We start from the raw sequence: 22122 nt of genomic DNA, 5'->3' as shown, positions 1-22122 counted from the left end.
TGTTCTTGCTCCTGGGGATGTTGCCTGACACCAGGAATACAGAAACAGCGTACTGAAGACAACTAAATCAGAGAACAGACAAAAATCCACAATACGTGAAGCTTTTGAAAAAATACCCAATTAAAGATGCAAAGATCACATAACATACTCATTTGGTAAGTATTCAAGATAACATCAACACTGATGATTTTTTTCCTCACTTCTCCTGTTGCTGTGTGTGCGTGAAGATTTCTTACTAAACCGATTTGAAAGTGAAAAATGTTCTTTATGTGCCACTTTTAAAAAATCACTAACCTGTTCTCCCCCTCTAATTCAAAATGTATACTTTTTAAAAAATATTTTTTTATTTATTTCTGAAGATTGTTGAATTTAGAGACCTTCACAAACAAGGAATGGTTGTGCTTTTGAATGGCGTATTTATAAGGAAGACCTGTTAGAATAGTTAAAGCTATAACACTTTACATTTTCTAAAAATTGTTAATCTTTTCACTTTGACAAAATAAATTTTCAATTTTCTAATGTTTACATAACCATTTTTCAGTTCTGTCTATCTGGATATTGTTAGATGATTCAGGAGGGCTGCTTTACTTAGCAGCCTTGACCACCAAACTTTACCCAGTCTGAAAATCATGAGTAGTGTCTCAATCAGGACAGAAGAGTTAACCAGTCTACTATAGTACTAAGGAAAAAAAAAAAAAAAAAGAAAAAAAACCTTTTGTTTCACAACTTTTAGTATAAAATGTTTCCTATAGATATTTTGGGAAATGGGCATCTCTGATTCATATCAGCCTCACTGAGAAATAGAGGGATATCTGTTTCACTCAGCAATTTTATTGCACAAAATTATCAGCTGTAAAGCAGTGGTTTTGTTTTCATATTTGTTGCTGACATTTTGAAAACTGTTGTTTCAGTGAATTTCTTACTGTTTCTCTACAGAAAAACTTCCCAATTCAGATGCTAGCAGTATGCATATTTCACCTGCTAGTTTAAATTTATACAGCCCTGTTTTGTCATAAAGTAATTGCAAGTGCTATAAAACAGTTTTGTGTCTTTACGGTACGTGCAGTCATAAGTACAATTGATTAATGAAAAGATGCTAGAATGAAATTTAGCTCAATATCTTTTCATATTTGTAAATGATTCCTCAGAAGTTGTGAGATGAACAACATAATAATTCTCCTCTAAAAATGACTTGAAAATTATAGTGTGGGAATTCTATGTTAATCATCTTCCAATGATTCAGATCAAACTTGCCAATTACAACAGTGATTTTTTTTTCCTGTGATTTTTAGCCAAGTCTGAAATCTCCAAATTGAATATAAATTTTGTGAATCCTATTTTCATTCCAAAAGTCAGGAGCTGCTACCTGTGAAAATACAGAGTAGATCACAATAGAGACATACTACTATATGGAATACTTATGAAACACATAATGATTTATGACAATGCCAGATAAAGACTAAAGTCTCTACCACAAATTTTTATTTGAAATTCAGAAATCTATAAATTTTCAGTGATTGGTATTTAGATAACTAGAGACTAGACTATGACAGTATTAACAAAAAATAGAATAATCTTTACACTGAATTTTGTAGTTGTTAATACAATTCAGGTAATTTTTCTACATGGTTTTAATATACTGTAATGTATAGGATACTTTCTAATATCGTTTACCCTTTTTTGAAGTCTTCATGAAAAGACTAGTCTGTTATCACCTTGCTAAACAATTTTACTCTCCTACTTCAGAATAATGTTCTTTTTTAATTATTATTTTATATAATCTAGAATAGGTTTTTCTTACTTCAGTCTGCAAAATATTTGCCAACATTTCCATTTAATCCATGTATTGCAATAACAAAAAAACTCAGTATGCTCCACAATTAATCAATCTTTCAGATTTTATTCAAACAAGATCTGGATTTCCCTTCATTATGGACCAATTTCAGGGCTAAAACATTACCTATTAACTATTTTCTAAGGAATCATATTAGCCATATCCGCCAAAATGTACCTTTGGAATCATGCACAATTTCGCTCTAAGTTTTCCACAGCACAAATGATAATATTACTGGATACTTCCTAGAATAATAATAATAATACTCTCACTAAATGTATTCTTACAGATTTGATCTGCAGAGAATAATAGGCATAGAATTCCCAAAACAGGGATATTTATTTTAAGCTCCATGAACTGAGCTATTAAATGATGCAGTTATTTAGTGTTAGCTGAAATTATTAAAAAAGACCTTCATCCTTACCCTCATTCTTATGTCCTTTGCATAGTCTTTTGGTTGCCAGATTTAACTATATTAGCTTTGAACCAGCTTTACTCACCAGATTAACTTATTTCAATTTATCCTTAAGGTAACATTTAAAGCATCTCTTTTAAGTTAAGAAACATTTTACATTAAGTTTTAATGAAACATGTGACATATTTAATTTTCTCACTCTGTCATATTGCCAGTTTTCAAGTCCCGTTTATGTTATTTAACAAAGAAGTGAAAAGAAAAGTGGCAAACTTAAAAAAGAAAAATTTTATGAGTTTAAGAAATATAAAGCAAGAGCAAAGTAAAATACAAGCATAAGTAGCACAAGATGAGGAAAGAAACTATTTTGCTTCCTGAGAAGCAGCAAAAGGTAGAAATGAAAAGCACCAATGTGCACTGCATTTTTAGATTATACCAGTTTACATTGAGTCATTATCCAAAGGAGATAAAAATCATTATTCTTATTTCTATAAGGAAAGCTTAGAACTGTTCCTTTCTGACCAATATTTTTATTGTTAATAATTAATATTTTAAGGTGCTAATATGCAAATTATTTTTTTTTAATATTTTATACACATCCCTGTTGAAGTAATCTCTATCAAAGAATCAGAATGTGATTTTTCTCAGTCTTCTACAACATCGCAATCACAACATATCGTCTGCAAGATTCTCAGGTTCCACAGACTGTGGAAATGCACCAAATATATTACTTAATCCCTTTATGTGCATCTTTTACACGTTACTGTGGCTTATTCTAAATGGAAAAATCACAGTCTGGACAATGTAGATGGCCTTGTTGCTGTCATCAACTAATTATCAGCTGAAAAAGGCAGTTTCCTTTTTTACAATGTATCCCATGAAGCATCATACTCCTTTCTTTAGCTGATGTTGAGAGAGCTAGAACAAGAAACTTTTTGCTTCATTGAACTGTTACAGCTTCTACTCTAGAAAATACAGAAGCTACCACAAACCTGAGACTAATTGAATTTCATACACTGAAGGCTTTTTCCATGAGCCAATATGCATGGTTTCTTCTACCATTAATGTAACAAACACAGTCCCTATGTTAGATGCAGACAGAAAGTAAAGAATTGGCACTAGGATTACAATGCCCTTACTTTCTGGTATCTTGGCTAAACACCTCCAGTAGATTACTGCATATTGATAGGAAAAATTGAATGAAGAAACAATTGTGAAATGCTAAATTTATATGAGGAATACATGAACTGCATATGTGACTAAAATGGATACAAACAAATACAGTAAAAAACAAACAAACAAAATGAAGCCTATGCCTATTGTTTCAGGTTCAAATTCATTAAATAATTGGGCTAAATTAAGAATCAATTAATGACAACAATCAAAGAAGTAACTGAGAACTGATTTTAGGTAACAATTTTTGTTGACAGCTTATATCTGTCTTCTTAAAGTACCCTAGGTATTAGCCAAAAACAAACAAACAAACAAACAAAAATATTTTAAAAAATCAATTGCTAGTTTTTATATCTCTCAGAGAGCACAGTTAGCACAAATGTATCTTACTGGACAGTTTGCACTGTATGTAAAAAAAAACATTATTTTTATTTTATTTATTGATTGATTGATTTATTTATTTATTGAAACAGATATGCAACACAACTGAAAACAATGATGCTTAGTTCCTTCTTCTTACTTCTGAAGCCCCATAAAAACACATTTAGGACAATTCTTCTTGTTTCCATCTTTAATAACTATAAAATGTAGATTAGCAAGAGCAGAGAAGAACTTCTATGTTTAATGTGTCTGAAATTTCTTCTCATGAATATTCTACAGTATATGTGACTCCCAAAGATGTATACTTGGGGAAAAAATAAATATACCATAGAGAAGTGAATAACAGCATCTACCCCAAAAGTGGTAAATGACAGATTAGATGGGAGGTGTATATAGCAGAATTAAGAACTAAATTGACATTTTATCACTGAAAGAATATTTTAATAATTTTAAAAAATTACTTCCATGATAACATAACATTATGGTGAACTTGATCCTGAGGAAAGGTGTAGAGGGGTGAGACCTTGGTTATATTTTCAATTTTTTTTTGGCCTCAAGAAGTTACTGATGAAACTGAACTGGTGCTACATTTAATACAGTATTTCAAACAAAAAGAAACAAAGGTGTCTTGGAACAGTCCTTACTGATTTCCTTTCATAACCCCAAGAGGTCAATGAAGCTGGTCCTTTAAGAGATGCCTGGTCCAGGAGAGATGTACTGATATTTTGTAACATTACAAGAATACTCAAGGTATTGCATCTGTGAGAGGAGACATTGAATATGCACAAATCCTTAAATGTAACAAATTTTTATTTGGCCATCAGATTTAAGTTAGTTCTTTCATTGAGTTATAAAATAAATTATTCTAGAGAATAAAACTCTTAAGAAAAATCTTGACTATACACCTATTACTAAGTAAATGCACTATTTAAAACACTACACACAACTACATTACAGTTACAAAAGTAAATTTAACTTAATTTAGTCATGTTTGTATTAAGACTAGGCAGGTATTCCTAACTGAAATTTAAATCAAAAACTGCCCTATGAAAGCAGCATCAGACTGAAAGATGCCAAATACAGATCTGGATATAATTTTGGCAACATAAATATAAAATATCTTATCCTATCTTATCTTGTCTTATGTTATCTTATCAACAACATCTACAGTCCAGTGAACTTATTTGTCAGCTACAGATATTGGATATTACACTGTTAAAAAAAACCCATATACTACGTAATAATTACTTTTCCTGATTATTTGCTGTTTCAGTAATTTGTTGCATGTATCATTATTTCCAACTGTGGTAACTGATGAATAGGCCAGGTTAAGATTTCCATATGACATTTGCTGGTATTTGTAAAACTTTAGTAGTACTCTTTACCTAATCTTCTGTATCCTAATCTCCTGTAAAACATATTACTTATGTAATGGGATTTTTTAATTATTATTATTTTTACTAATTGCTTTAGTGTAATTGTTATTTATATCAAAAACTTCAGTTATTTTTGTTTTATTTATATTGTCATAGAGAGATTATTCATTCTCTTCTCTTTTCCAGGATTATACCATTTCATGAAGGTTCAGTTCTTGCCCTATACATTAGGGCAAGTTCGTTCTTTTTTTTCTCTTTGCAGAATAAATAATTCTACAGCCTTCCTAGAAGACTTCATAATTCTCTTTCATGGTACACAGTCTTACATGGTACTTGAAATAGTACTCATTGCTCTGGTGGTGACTAAATTTTCTATAGTGTGTCATTATTCCTTCCTAGCAAATACATTATTCAAATCTGCACCATTATTCTTAAATGATAAACTTAGTCTAACCTTGTGCAGCTCTTTCCAACAACACACTGATCGATGGTCCTTTAGTCTTCACATTTATGTAATTTGGCTTTTACTTTCAAATGTGCTACTTCTGACACATGGAGAATGGTCTGCGACATAACCTGACCTAACTAAAGAGATAATTAAGCAATCAGTTTCTTTGTTTTCTAGCTGCTTTATTTATGAGCAGGGCTTGCTGTTCTTTCTGAGTCTTATTAAGTGTTATTTGCTTGAGAATTTTTGAGAAAGGACAACTATGCTTCAGGAAAGTATTAGCAGTGAAGTATCCCAAACTTTACATCAAGTGGAAATATTACATTCATGTCTTCCCACCAGTGCTTTGAGATACATAGGCAGTCATGTTCCAAAAAATGCAGGATTGAAATAATAAAACAAGAAGTAGAGGCAGTATCTACCTCTTTGTCCAAATAAAAGTGAAACAAGAAAAATTAATTCAGTGTGAGTCTGTACTGCTTATGAAGAAGTAATGCTAAATACAGATAGCACAATTGTACTGAAGTTATTGATGCATGAAAGAAAACATGAAAGACATAGAGCCAAAGTGAAGGCATAAAAACAGCTACAGCTAGGAAAGTTAAAAGAACACACTGACAGAGTTGCACTCTGACTAAAATATTGTCAAAATAGAGAGCAATTTTTTTTTTCCCCTTAGTGGCCCAGTCCTCCTTTAACATTCTTTGTAAAATAGCTATGAAAAGTTTCAGGAAACAGAAATAATTGAGTTTGAGGAAGTATCAGGAAAATGAATGATGTTTTGGAAAATGTTGGTTGTTTACTTCTGAGAACAAATGTTGCTCTGTTCACTAGGGGCCTCAGATACATTGACTGTACAACTATAAAACAGAAAGTACTGGAGGGTTTGATAAAACCTGCCATTACAGTCTTTTTGGTTAAGCTTATTTTTAATTATCTTCAAAGAGGAAAATGCTCACAAATATAAGGCAATGCTTCCAGCAGGAAGGCATTTTAAAAGGGTAAACATCAACTTTTAACTTCCTGGAACTTTTTCCCTCATGGGTATTTTGTTGCAAGCACTGATTTTCTCTCAATATTACCCCTGGCTCTTCCTTGCTATCTGTTTATACAAGATATTTAAAAGGTCATCTGCATTTGATTTAAAGAAAAAAGAGACGAAAAAGCCCCTAAAGCATTAGCCTTTGAATTGATGTAGAAATGATTCACTTTTTATTCATTTATTGTTTCAAACAATGTGTAGGTCAAACATTTCTAAACTTTTTTTTCTATGATGTTTTTTAAATCCTTTATTGAATGAATGCAATTTGATGAACTGGACTCTAGTTTTATTGAGCTATGGCTCTGAATATAGATCATTCCAATCTTTCCTTTTTGGAATATCTTTCTTTGACAGCTGGATACCATTTTAAAATTGAAAGAGAAATTGAAGTTAAAGGAACTGGAGAGCTCAGATCAAATTATTTCCCTGTTTCTTAGACTATTTTGAAGCGTTATGCTATTTTTGAATGCAATGCATAATCTCATACAACCTCTGAGTTTGGACTCAACCCAAGAGAGCTTTAATTCTTATCTAAGATGACAGCAAAATGCATTTATTGGTGATTTTATATCCACTGGAAGGATGTCCATAACTATCCCCTTTGTAATTCTTCCTGACAATTCATCAACAGTACTGTACTTTGTGTTTAATCAGAGCTGAATCGTCTTTTTTAGAAATTAGATTCACAATGACAAATAACTGATATTGGGAGTATTAGGAAAAAAAACAAATCAAACGTTAGAACAGTTTTCTTAGAGACTGAGACAGGCATTAGCAGGAAGCACACATCAGTGATTGGGGTCATACTGACCTCTCAGCCTTATTATCACTCACCATCAAACTAACACCAGAATCAATCCTTTACTCAATGGATTATTCATTCTATAACTGCTATCTCTTCATCTGAAGGACAAATTCTGCAATTGGAAAAGGAAGTCTGTCTTACATGTACCTTACTGTGTGCTGATCAAAACCATACACAATCACAAAAGAAATCTCTGACAGTTTGTATCACAGTTTGAGTTGTCAGGTTCTGATTGTTTATTATTATTATTGCAGTTCAACAACACAATCTTTGAAGGTCCCTTCCAACTCAACTAAACTCTTTTTTTCTCTTCCCTCCCCACCTCTTCTCCCCTCTCCTACTCTCAGTTCTCCTCTCCTCTGCTCTCTTCTCCTCTCCTCCCCTCTCCTCTCCATGAAAACATTCACACATAGGTTGCTCTGAAAGTAACACCTCCTTTTTATTTCCATGGAAAGAAAAATAGATACAAAGTGCAAAATAACATTCTTCCATAAAGCAAATTCTCAGTTACAAAACACTATTTTTCAACACAGTTATCACCACAAGTTACGCATTTTCACCAGCACTAAACAAAAACCTGCATGGCACATTTGTGCAAATCTGCACTTAGTAGAAGAGAGCTACTGTCACTGCTGCCATTGCTGAAAAACACCACCCACTGCCTCACTGTGCTCATATTCACTGTTCGGTCTCCATAAATGTTCATTAAGCATTGAAGAATGTCAATGGGTGCCATTTATTCTGCACCAAGAAATTCAGTGATGTTCCTTTGCTTCATAGGGTCTTCTGTGTCAGATGCCATTCTGTCAGACTGCCCCTGTGCTTCCTTCTGTCACGCAGCAACATAATGTAACAAAGTATTGGTGGGAAGGTTCAACCTCTATTGCTGTAGTATCAACATTTCTCTGACATCACTGCCCAACATAATGAAATAGGAGGCATTATTTTAAGAGCAGCCTTCATAATTTCCTGGCTTGCATTTACCATTGTACCCTGTAGCATGGAAAAACCATATGATTCTATGATTCTATAGCTAGTCAGTTGATTCTACCTGCCAGCTGATGCACAGAAAAGCAATATGCAGATACTGCTCTCTACTTATATATACATTCATTTCCGAGAAGATTTGAAATACATTTATGGATGAAGAAAGCATATGAAACTGCATATGAAACCAGTCAGAATGATGTACGAACTCATGGAGAAACCCATCCTTCCTGCTCAACAGTTATGAAAGTGTTGTTTGTCAGGTACTCATAACAGATTAAGTTTATCTTGCTTATAAGCATACTATGTGATTCTATAATACTGAGATCTCTTGGAGAGGAAATACAAAATAACTTTTTCAAGACATATGAGCTAAATACACTACTGCATGGGGTGTGGGTGCCAGACACACTCCAGGGGCCTGTGGGGCTGTGGTGAGGTGAGGCTGAGGATGCCCCATGCCAGACACAGCTGACTTCAGCAGCTCCATTGTAGGGCATGGCCGAGCCCATCAGCTGTGGGCAGACACCTCAGGAAGAGTCTAGGTAAGAGAGCAAAACTAGTACATTTTGCCTGTGATCTTCCAGTCTTCAACTTGACCCACAAAATTTTTCATCTAATCTCCTCCCCCTGTCCTGTCGAGAGCAGTGACAGAGCAACTGAGTGGGCTCCTGGTATATGACCAAGGTCAACCCATCACAGTTATCCTTTGTACCAAAATTTACTTCCTATGAATTCAGAAGCAGTAAAAATCTTTGACATAGGACAGCATATAGGAGGTACAGTTCAGTGCGCTGCCTCAGAAGTTAAACATACTAGTAGCGGTGAAAGACGTGATTGCCATGGGAAGTTTTAAATGCTTGCTAAGAGTCACTTTGGAGAGAAAGAACTAGAAAGTTCATTTGGTTTTCAACTAATTAATAACTATGTTCAGCAGAATTTAATATCTCAAGCTCCCTCTGCTTTGTACATCCTGGAAGAAATGGCAATTTTAATATTATTTTCCTTAAGGGATCAATAAAACAAAAAATTCTTAAAGTAATGACGATAACCAGGCAAATACTCCAGCTGTGCCCCAAAATACCATTTCAGGTTTTTAGGAGCAATTACATTTCCTTGCTTTCGCTTTCAATTAAACATCATTAACAGCATCAAATCTGATAACAGTTAGCGCCCATAGAGGTCAAAGGGAAACAAAAACAGACTTCTGAAATTACAAACTACATATAAAACTGTAACCATCTAAATGAAAAACATCCTGTACCAAGAATAGTATTTTCAAGCTATTATCTATATGTACCTAAGACATAGATCCACATAAGAAATTTAGCGTCTTATAGTATTTTTTTCACGTATTTTACCTTACTTCAGTACTTTTGGAATGCTGTAGGTACACTTCTCCTATGAAGAAAGATTGAGAAAACTGGGCTTGTTGAGCTTGGAAAAGAATACTCCAGGGAGACGTCATTGTGGCCAATATTTGAAAGGAGTGTATAAACAAGAGGGAGAATGGCTGTTTACAAGGGTGGATAATGATAGGACTGGAAAGAATGGTTTAAAACTGAGAAAGAGGAGGTTTAGGTTATTTTAGGAGGAATTTTTTCATACAAAGACTGGTGGTGCACTGGAACAGGTTGCCCAGAGAAGTTGTGGATGCCCCATCCCTGGAGACATTCAAGGCCAGGCTGGATGTGGCTCTGGGCAGCCTGATCTAGTATTGGTGACCCTTCACATAGCAGGGGGATTGGAACTAGATGATCATTATAGTCCTTTTCAACCCAGGCCATTCTATGATCCTGTGATCTATGTGCACATGATGTGAGCCTAGAATTGACAACTGCCACAGGCTTCATTGCCAATGAAGATTTGATGCAGATACAAACCACAGTGCTTCCCCTCTTTTAACCATATCAAATGGTAAAGAAGGTGTAGACAACAGTTTAGAGAACAGTTTATCCCTAGCAGCACCCACACAAGCCCTGTCATTCTTTGAGCAATTTTCTTCCCTTTTCTTAGTACGTACAGTAATAAATATACAGAATACCTGCCTTTCAGTTCTCTCAGACTAGAGAGTCTCTGATAAACTAGTGCTTGAATGAACAATTAGTTAGCCTACCTTTACATTTGAGTAAGACTTTGTGTTTTCATTTTTCCATTCTTATACATATCTTCCCCTGCTCTTACTCTCTTTCCTTCAGACCCAAGTTCTATCTCCTCTAATACATCACTTGTCAGTCTGTGTAGAAACCCGAACCTGTACCCCCCAAAGCAAGCTCTCGTATTCCTGCCATAACTTGGTACATTAAATAATCTTCACAGCCTACGTGTTTAGTCTTGCTGAGAAGCAAAAAGCTTTCTCAATGTTGATGTCCCTCAAGGGTCAGTTCCACCACAATGCACTTCATCTTCCATGAAATCAGGTTCTGTAAGTACAACCTGCTTTTTGCATCCAGTAGAGTCACAGTCCAAGTCCCACATCAAGACTTACAAAGGATAAACTGTCTTATTTTACTCTGGCAGTAGAATTCCAAATATACATGATCACAATTTATTTATTCATTGAGCAGAATATCTTTCCTCCTTTCTGTTCTTTATTAATCTCTGTCACAAGAATCTGCTCTAGCTGAAAATTTATCCTTTTAAGAACTTTGGTGCCATAGAGTTGATTCCCTACACTTGAAGGGAAAGGCATTTTCAGCTCAATCAGATCTTCACACCAAATATTATGCATATTCAATTCAAAATAATACTTTTCAGTCTCTGTGGCAATGAAAATCATTTAAAAATTCATCCAGGAATCAAAAATACAACTGCTTTTTGAAAGATTTGGAGTCTTCATCTTTCCACTACAACAGCAACACTTCAGTGAGATTTTATTTTTTAACCTGTCTTGATGATGAACCCTTTCAGTCATGTTTCACTTCATACTGTTCAACATCTGATAAATTATCTTTTAAGACACTAAAAAACACTGCAGTGTATCTAAGAACTTAAATGTCTCAAAGAGCTGAAATATTCATTCTGGTTGATCCTCTATACACTAAAACTACCACGATGAAAATTGCTGGAAAATAATGTTATCTATCACATCATGTACAGGTGGAAATATCTGCTGGATTGAAACAGAAGGGTAGATCAAAATAAATAGTAAAAAAGAAAAATATACTTAAATGTAGATTAATTTATTTGTGAATAATGGTGGATTAAGACATTGTTATTACACAATGGTGTTTCATTAAGAGAACAACTGTCAGCATTTAAAGGCAAAATGTTAAATAATTTTCTCTAGTTAAACAAACTAAAAATATATGCTCTTTTTTTGGAACAAATTTAAAAATGAGTAATTCCTTGTAACAGCACCACTTTGAAAAAATAATATATGGGCCTTGAAACTATATACTAACAAAAAGAAATAAGAACTGTGAATAAGCTTTCAATATATTAAGAAAGAATAATACAGCATACGTAGACTTTCTGCACAGAAAATAATAATAATAATAATAGAAAGGTGGTATTAATTGTAACTCCAAACCCAAATCCCAGTAAAATGGCTTTTCTGATATGAGGCTTAAGGTTTATTTTGAACATTCCCATGCTGCTTCTCTGGAATTTTAAAAGTGTCCTTTCTCAGAATTGTTGTCTTCTAGTATAGATCAGTAAATTGTGAAATAAATATGTGGTCTCCTTTCCCACACTGATCTTTTATGGCTTCTACCTTTACTATAACCTATCATTGTAACTACTATTTAAGGTTCTACATACATAAAATTTACATAATATTATTCAATAGCTTTGATTTTTCCCCCCGGGATGCTATGTACTATGTGAAGACTATCAGTATTTATTTTACACTTCAAAATTTGCTAGCAAGGAGTGCTGCAGGGGTGACCTCTGTGAGGAGTGACGACTGCCCCCATTTCAAATAGGAACTACTTTCAGTGAACTCATATAACTTATATAACAATTAAGAAAATGTAAAAATGCTGCTCAGCAGCTGTGCAAAACAAGAGTGAGAAACAGCCCTGTGGGCACCCAGGTCAGCATAAGAGAGCAAGAGACGCAGAACAGTAGCTCTCTGCAGCCCGGGGCAGGCCCATGGAGGAGCAAGCTGTTCCCCCACAGCTCACAGGCTGTGTGGAGCAGATCTCCCTGTGCAGCCAAGGAAGAGCCTGTGGGGCAACAGTGGATGAGGTCTGAAGGAGGCACAGCCCATGGATATCCTTGCAGGAGCATCCCTGGCCAGAGCTGCAGCCCAATGGGAGCTGTGGGGAGCAGTACGCGAAGTTTTTTGTTTGATTTTAGTTTTTACTGCCCCAGTCTGTTAATAATCGGCAATAAATTAAATTAAATTACTCTTCCTTAAGTTTGGTCTGCAACAGCAGTAATTGATGTACCTGTCTTTACCTTGACACAAGAGCTTTTTCACCATATTTTCTTCCTTTCTGATGAGGAGGGGGAATGAGAGAAAGTCTTGGTCTACATAGGGCAGCCAGCTAACATTAAACTATCACACCATCTTCGTTTCCTGAAATAATAAATACTGACCTTAAGCAAGCATTGAATGTTCTGAACCAGTCAGTTCTGCTAACTATCCTGTTTAGACTATGCTACTGTTTCACAGGCAAGGAGGAGTTAAAGGACTCTTCCACAGTTACTGGATTAGGCATCCCATTCATTCAGAGAACCCCATTTCCATAACATTACTGTGGGTAAGTCTTTTCATGCTGACTTAACAAGTAAATAAATGAATACACAAATTCTATTCTGAATTTTAGCCAGTGGTTTCAAGAGTAATGAGATATTCAACAGTTTTCAATCTCCCTTGACAGATATATTGATACAGTATGAGAAATTTTAAAAAAATATATATAGCATTTATGAGCTCAGAAAGCAAGCAGATGAAAATTCACAAATCCAGATGAATCTGGTAATCTCACTTTGCAATTCATGCTAATCCTTTCACTGATGCATTTGCCATCTAACTGCTATTCTCAATTTTTTTAAAAATGGTAGTTTATTTTAAAATATTTAGCACTTATTTTTGACTAAGACCTGTTAATGATAAACATTCTCTTCTAGGGACCTTCTCGTCACTGGTCACAAATAATTTATTTCTGAATTGTGCTCCCATAATTTCCAAACACCAACACATTGCAAAATAATAAATAGAAAGGTGGCATTTTATGCAACCCATCTATCCAAATCACTTTGGGTTTAGAGAAAATCAGATGAAAAGAAACATCCAGAAATATATTGGCTATACAACCTAATTTATGCGACAGAGTGCACCCTCAGCAAGTTCACAGTTGACAAAATACGAGTGATTGATAAACCAGATGGATCTGCTACCATTCAGAAGGATTTTAACAGTCTGCGAAAAAACAGCATCTTGGCTTGCATGAAGAAACGTGTTGCCAGTAGGTTGTCTGAAGTAATCCTTCCCATCTATTCACCACCAGTGAGACACATCCGCAGTGTCAGGTTTAGTTCTCTAGTAGATGAGAAATGAAGCTACTGAAGAGAGCCCAGTGAAGGGCCACTTTGATGATTAACAGCCTGGAGCATCTTTTATGTGAGGAGTGGCTCAGAGAATTTAGACTGTTCACCCTGGAGAGCTGGAGGCTAAGCAGGGACTTTTTTTTACCTGATGAGAGGAAGTGAGGATGAAGAGACAGACATTTTTCATTGGTGCCCAGTGTTCAGAAAAGAGGCAATGAACACAAACTGAAATACAGAAAATTCTCTTTACAAGTAAAAAAAGCTTTTTTACCTTGTGTGTGGTAACACACTTGAAGTGGTTGTCTAGAGGGATTGTGGAGTCTCTATCTTTACAGATATTTAAAAGCTGAGTGGACACAACCCAGAGCAAAGCCTTGCTTTGAGTAGGAGAGTTGGACTAGATGACCTCCAAAGCTCTATTACAATCTTGGCTATTCTGTGATTCTGCCATTTTCAACAAGGCAACATTTCTCTGCAGTATTTTACAAGTGAAATACCATGTTGATATCAAAATCTGGATTATAGATAAAGAAATTTCTGTTTTTATCATCTGCCAATGTTGCTAACTGGTACCCATGACTTCTACTAACTTCCATTTTCAAGCAAATTGCCATTCTGAATTAATTCATTACTTTCTTGTACCTGTTGGAATATTATTTGGCATTACATCTCACTTATTTTTTGATAAATTACATGGCAAAACAAGCTGTACAAGAATTTAATCAGACTTCTGCTGTACTTCAATTCTTAGCCACCTCATTTCTTTCACATATTTTTAGTGGACATTACTCAGTGCAATTTATCACAAGGAGAACTAAAGACAGATATATATTTTTAAAATAGATTGCATTCTTCAAGCATATGCACAGAAAACAGATGTGTTATTTTGTACGAAAGATGAAGTATTCAGATAAATATTTGAAAAATGGTTTTATAATTAATTGCAAAAGATTAATAAAGAAGAGAAACTGAGTGGGCTGCTGATAGGAGTGATATGCTAAGGAATACCAGCTAGTAAAATATGTCTTCATTTGGTTCATTGAAATATTTCTGAATATAGCTATATTACTTTTAGCAAGTCTGACAGTACAATCAATGGTAATATATATATTACCTAGAAATCTGCTTCTTAAGCATGAGTGTAAAACATAGAAAATAGAGCTCTGTAGAAACATGAGTGTCCTGGTTCCAGCTGAGTTGAAATTGATGATGAAACCAGGACAGTGAGGAAAACTGACAATAATGCAGAAATATTAGTGAGAAACCTACCTTGCCTACATACTGATAGTCAGATCCTGTGTATTCCTCTAAAAGGAAAAACTGGTTCCACATCCAGCCTCTCTTCTGGCGGTGAAGTGCTTTTCCGTCACTCCCTGATGTGCGTCCCACAGAGCCTTTAGGTCTGAGATCAGGAGTCCTTCTGAACAGCATTTCTGTGCGGCAGGGATGCAGCAGCCACATCCAGAGCAGTAGAAGTAACAGAACTTGCTGTATTGTCATAATTATCCACTTGTGATATTGTTTGAGCTGGTCAGCAATGGGGAGTCTACAGCTTTGTTTTTCCTGATTGGCTTTCTATGTTTCTAATTCCTGATATAGCCAAGTCATTTACAGCAGCTCATCTCTGGACTGCACATAGTAACCAGATCCTGAAAGCAGAGGAGAAACAATGTAAGTTGGAATATATTTACTCACTAGTGTCCAATATCCCATGCTACCCTGCAGATAAAAAAAAAAAACAACTGTGCCATGGAAAACTGGTTAGGAAGCTAATGGCTGTCTTGCAAGAGGGGAGCATTGCAAACACACTTCTTCCTGAGAAAGAACAAGTGTGTATTCAAATGATAATTTTCCCCATTAAAACCTCACAATTTAAATACCTTTAAGAATATTTTTTTTAATAGACTGGAGTATTATTACTATTGGAACATACACTTTAAATACTGCAGCCTTTACTTCAGATGTTTTCCACCTGATTTGATTTACAAGAATTCTGGTGTTTTATTAATCTTGCTATCAAGAGGACGGAAAAGCTAACAAAAAGTAGTTTCAGAAATGAGGAAATGGTAAAACTCCAGTTCTCCAGGGTGTTTTAAATTGCAAAAGAGAACATCATATGCATCAGAAATAATACAACATGACAAGAAGCAAGCTTTTAAGTATTACAAGTTCTTGAGGTGATCTTAAAATACATAGAGAGGTGCAAATTTCCCCTTAAAATGTAGAAAATATTTCAAAAAATAAGGCCTGTTCTGGAAGTCTCCTGAATAATTTTAATTTTGCAAAATAGTGAAATAAATCTTATCCAGGGAAGTGTTATAGCAGAGGAAAGACAATCTCCTAAATCATCTTTGCTTTGTCTCCACTTTTTCTTCTTTGTTGTGCATAAGGTTTTCCTTCTTCTAACAGTGCCATGATATATCATTTTAGCAAGACAAGTTTCATCAGCTTCTCTTCTCTTCAATACTGGCATTTAAAGAATAGTACTTATTGCTAGTGAGATCATTTGATGATTACCTCCTTCAGGACCTCATAAAAATTATGGCTTGGCTTCTTAATAGGATATATTTTCTGCAAATTTTAATAAGCTTTTAATCATATTTTTTTTTTTAACACATCCACAGAAAATCAAACTTACGGACTGGATTTATGGTACCCTGTATACTCCTCCAATTTTGGCAGCAAAAGTCAACTGGTAAAAACCCTGTTTTTTTTTAATCCTCTTTTCCGATTTTTGATAGATCAGTAATATTGCACAGCTGTCCCATGTATTCTCTCATTTTAATAGCACTATACTCTAGCCAGTTATCACCTTAAATATTTTATTTTTCAAATTGAAACAGTGTAAAAGTTACAGACATTCTTTTGGTGTTTAGTTTTGATACTAATGTGGTATGCAATATATTTCCAGTAAGTGATGATTTTATTAAAGCAAACATTACAGCAACATGTGAAAAGCTTATAAAAGGTAATGGTTTCTAATAGATAAAATGTGTGCTTGTGTAGTGAACTAATGACTGAACAAATTCAGTTAAGGAAGCATCTTTTATCTTAAGAGTTACGCTATCTGTGGAGAACGTTTTCACCTCTCCTCCAAGAAGACTCTGTAACTTGTCACAGCCACCATTTTCAAGGACTTCAGCCCCAAGGCTGAAGTTACTTGTCCCCAGTAACTATCAATCATTTTTGTCTAAATAAACAACAGATTATGTATCCTATCATTTACCTCTTCTTCTTTTCTCATAATACTTTGAAAAATTTTACTTTATTTTTGAATTTGAACATTATTCAAAACAAGGAGTCTAAAGTACGCCACTAATAACACGTCAAATTGCATCATAATCACAGAATCATAAAATCATGGAATTATTTGGGTTAGAAGGAACCTTTAAAATTGTCTAGTTCCAACCCCCTGCTATAGGCAAGGACACCTCCCACTAGACCAGGTTGCTGAAAACCCCATCCAGCTTGGCATCCACAACCTCTCTGGGCAAGTTGTTCCAGTGTCTCACCACCCTCAAAGTAAATAATTTATTTCTGATATCTGGTCTAAATCTTCCCTCTTCCAGTTTAAAGCCATTAACACATACAAACTGAATTTGTGGTCCTTCACCTCGGAAATTATTTATCACAACTCATATTTACATTCTTTTGAAATAAAGGTATAATGAGCAAGAAACTATGATTTATTCTCAGAAACTTATAAACGCTTTTTTCCCAAAGACCACAAGAATTTCAAACTTGAAATGAGCTTTTCAGGATTTTATTAGTTTCTGTAAAAATAGGAAAGGTATTTTGTGTTTTTTGTGGGGTTTTTTTGGTTTGTTTGTTTTGTTTGGTTTAGTTTTTTCTTCATTTGGTTTGGTTTGGTTTGTTTGTTCATTTGTGTTTTTTTTTTTTTTGAAAAGGAGATATAGTAGTTCCCTTTTGAGATGTTTTTTTCTTTTTTTCTTTCTTTTTTTTTCTTTTTTCCTCTTCTTATTGCCATCCCTATATATAATCCACTATTCACACATTATTATTTGATGTAGAAGTGTTGTTAAATTCCTCTTGGGAAATAATGCTTCAATATTAGGGGCTGTTATTGAATTTCTTTCTTGTTAAATTAGGTCAGCAGAATGAAAGCTCAGATGAAATTTGTTAAAGTTTCAGAAGTAGCTAATGTACACGGACTTGGCAAGCATGGCTGCTTAATGGATGTATGTATCAGTAAGGCTTTTTCCTTCCTTTGAGACTCTTGATGGAGTTCAGCATCCTGCCCTAAGTGTTTGACAGTCGCCTACACTAAAGCAGTAAGTTATCTTTAAAAATAACATAACAAACAATAACCCTTGTATTTTTCAAAGAGCAATGAATAGGCAAAAAGTCATCAAATAAAAAGCACTGGAAAAATAAAGAAATTGTTAAAGCAAATTAAATACAGGAAACCTTTTAATATGCAAGTACAGAAAACGGACAGAAGTCCCAAATCTGTAATACATTACCTGTTTGATTTATGTGATATATCACCAGAACTAAAGCAGTCAATACAAGAAGATAAATGTATCATCTTTTTTGAAATTCCCTGCAAATTTCTTTTCTAAAATGCCTAAGTTTTGGTGAAATTTCTAAATTATAAGAGTGTCTGAGAACACAGCAGTATGTTTTTCTCGCTTCAACTAATCTTTTACAGTAGTGCAATAGTTTTAAATAGCATTAAATTATTTTAAATCAAATTATTTAACCAGTCTTTCTCCTCACATCTCTTTCTTCTTCCAAAGGATGACTTCTCCATTTCTCTCACAATAGAAATTAAACAAAGAAAAATAAAAAGACTGCAAAATCTAAGTCTTTTAAAAAATACCAAGTATATACAAAAATTTTATATGTCTGTGCAACATGCCACTAAATTATATTAAACATATATGGAGAAAAACGATGCTCTACCTTGCTCTTCTTTATACAGGTTTTTGTTTGGAGTTTGTTTTTAATTATTATTGTTATTATTATTTTAAGAATCTTCAGTGTGAAAGAGACGGATCAATCACTGGCAAAGCAATTAATCACTTCACGTTTAGCTTTCAGCTAACAATTTAGAAATAGTCAGTTGTTACTTTCCACACATTAATCACAATGCATTCAGTTCTAATTTTCTCAAAATTTGAAAAACACTGTGTTTTCTTTACTTGGTCATGAAAACCATCTAATGATGCAAAAAACATATTTCATTTCCCTTGAACTCATGAGATTTAATAGACACATAAAATGGGACATTAATATCTTCAGTATTAATATATATAATTATTAATATAAATATTCTGAAACATTTCAAGAACTGGCCTGGAGATATTTCTGCACTGCCCTTTCTGTTTTCTCCATTTCTGTTTCTATTGGGAGCCACAATCTAGTCAGCATCTCTAATCTTGTGTTTTAGACTTTCTTTTTTTTTTTTTTTTTTTTTTTTTTTTTGTTTTTGTTTTTTTTGTTGTTGTTGTTGTTGTTTTATAAAAGGAAAACACTTTTGAAACTGAAGATGCATTGCAACAAATTAGGTTAAACTACACTGGAATTTTATGAGAACAATTTTTAATTTTATTACTGTGAAACAAGGTAGAACATACTGTGGTTTTGTTTTTTCTTCTTCTGCAGAGGTGACATCAATAGAGCTGTTCCTATATATATTCTCAGTGAGAAACATTTCATTTTCCTCTTTATTTCTTGCGATCTCTATTCTCATTCCAGGCACCATTACAAAGATACCAGCAAAAGCTACAAAAGACCTTTAGAATATGAAGAAAGACCTTTTAATGAAAGACCTTTAAAATATGAAGAAAAAGCCCCATTTCTTGGTCAGCTTTGGAAGAGCACATTTTCGTTCTAACGATTTTTCCCATGTCTTTATTAAAATGGGGAGGAAAGTTCTATGTTGTAGAAGCAATTACTTGAAAAACATACCTTTGCAAGAGACTTTTAAAAATACAACAAAGTATTTATCTCTGTAGGTAACTTACAAGTATAATTTATCCCTCAAGGGAAGAAGAAGATATTTTATGAAGATTTTTAAGAGTTTACTTGAGGCAAACAAATAAGTTATTTCAAATGATCGATTTTTAATGGATTCTAATCTCATTATTCCTTTTATTATAGATTTATGGTCTTTGCTGTATCTATTATATCCCAATGAAGTAGTCTAAAGCTGTTCACAATATAATTGCCAAGTTCTGAACTAAGGAGATAATTGGTAAATTGTCAATAAGCTGTACATTTTGTAGCCTCCAGCAGAACATTTAAACAGTGCAGTGGCCACCATGCAGTTATTAAATTATAAATTATAACATGAATTTGCAAAGTAGTCAACTGTACCTTTGACCTTCAGAACTTAATTGTCATTGTTAAGTCCTGCAATACTTGATCCAGTTAGGATTTTGAGTCTGAGTATTCATAGTCTGTTGCTAAACTAAAAAAGACAACTAACTTTTCTGAAATTACGTAATTTAATTAGCTACAGTAATCCTATTTTCCAATATATTCAAAGTTATTTCACTGAAATGATTCTTATGTTATTTTTGTAGTTCACAGGGAGAATGACAGAAAAAAAGGAAAGAAATGAAAAGGAAATACTGAGCACTGTAACTTTTCCCATAAAAGTTAATATTATAGGCATGAATGATTTCATAGACTCAAACCTTATGTCTTCCTTTTAATCATATGTACATATATGTGGGTCACTCTGAAACTAATGCCTCTATTTATTTCCGTGAAAACTACAATACACACAAAAAGCACAATAACATTATTTGGGAGAGTACATTCTCAGCTACAAAGCATTAGTTTTCAATGTAGTCATCACCATTAGCTATGCATTTTTACCAGTGTTGAACAAGAGGCTGCATGCTGCGCTCGCACAAATTTGCATCAGCAGACATGACCCACTGTGGCTGTTGCTGCTGTTGAAATGCACCGCACTCACCCACTGTGCTCTTCATAATGCTCTTCAATAATCCACTGTTTGGTCTTTATAAATGCTCAGCAAGAATGGATGATGTCAAGGGGTGCCACATTTCCATATGGAGGAATTCAGTGACGCACCTTTTACTTCACACATACTTCCTCATCAGACAACATTCTGTCAGACTGTCCTTTTGCTGCCATCTGTCACATGGCAACAAAATGTAATGGAATACTGGTGGAAAAGTTCAGCTTCTGCTGCCATATCACCAGCATCTGTCTCTGATGTTATGGGCAAACATAATAAAATAGCAGGCATTACTTTCAGCCCTTCTACATGTACTGGTTTTGAAGCAGAAAGCTAAAGATTCTGCCACCCACTGTTTGGTCAGTATACGGTTCCTGTGTGCTGACAATACTCTGCAATTCTTCCCTGTCCTTGAGGAAGACAGAAACCCTCAGTCTTAGAACACAGCAGGATATTGAAATAACAAGCAGAATAATGGAGAAAAGGCAGATTTTGCAAAATATTCTTTCATAACAATTCTGACTGTTTATTAATGAGGTTTTTGTGTCATACTTTGATATCTAACAGTAAGTCATCTCTCTCTATGTATGACATCATTATTTTGTTTCCACAACAAGACTTCAAGAGGAGCATAGTATTATGATAAAATTTAATATTGACACATTTGCTTTTGTTCTTGTTTGGTGGGGAAGCTTTTTTATGCAGCAGAGACAAAAATGGTAAGTGACTTGCGTAGATGCAAAAGTTAAATCTATCATTTCTGTCAGGTGCCCAGAGCATTTCATTTCTTGTTGCATCCTGTTCTCACTTCTACATGCCTCTATCATATCTGATTATAGAGACTGAGGGAACTTACACAGCTCTTGCTAACTGTCTGGTGCTTTTCTGCATAATTAGGATGAAAATTAGAGAGCTTACTTATAACTTTCATGACGATTATCAGGAAAAAAATTATTACCCCTAAATCTAAAGAGATTCTATGAAAGGTGCTGGATACTATTTTTTAAATTAATAATAATAATAATAATAATAATAAAAATAAAGAAATGGAAAGGTCATAATAAATTGCATAACATAGGAAAAAACTGAATATACATAGGTCTGGAGAGTATAATTGAGGCATAGAAGTATAGTAGGTCTGAACAATCTCAGTACTGTGGATTGTTTTATCACACATCTTCTAAATAATGAAAGAAAACTCACATAGAGA

At 34.2% G+C, this 22122-nt stretch overlaps 1 protein-coding gene across 3 annotated transcripts in view; it reads right to left on the bottom strand.

Annotated features, from left to right (window-relative positions):
• Positions 1-22122, bottom strand: part of CDH10 (cadherin 10) — a 92081-nt gene that overhangs the window by 38269 nt on the left and 31690 nt on the right. For all 3 annotated transcript variants that reach the window (XM_052703707.1, XM_052703709.1, XM_052703708.1), the window contains exon 2: positions 15227-15606. In XM_052703707.1, coding sequence (XP_052559667.1) covers positions 15227-15457 — 231 coding nt within the window. In that variant the 5' untranslated portion in view covers positions 15458-15606. The remainder of the gene's footprint in view (positions 1-15226; positions 15607-22122) is intronic.

This window comes from Tympanuchus pallidicinctus, unplaced genomic scaffold (genome assembly GCF_026119805.1).
Source record: "Tympanuchus pallidicinctus isolate F22 unplaced genomic scaffold, pur_lepc_1.0 scaffold5, whole genome shotgun sequence".
NCBI classification, from domain to species: Eukaryota; Metazoa; Chordata; class Aves; order Galliformes; family Phasianidae; genus Tympanuchus; species Tympanuchus pallidicinctus.
This window is presented reverse-complemented; position numbering and strand designations above follow the sequence as displayed.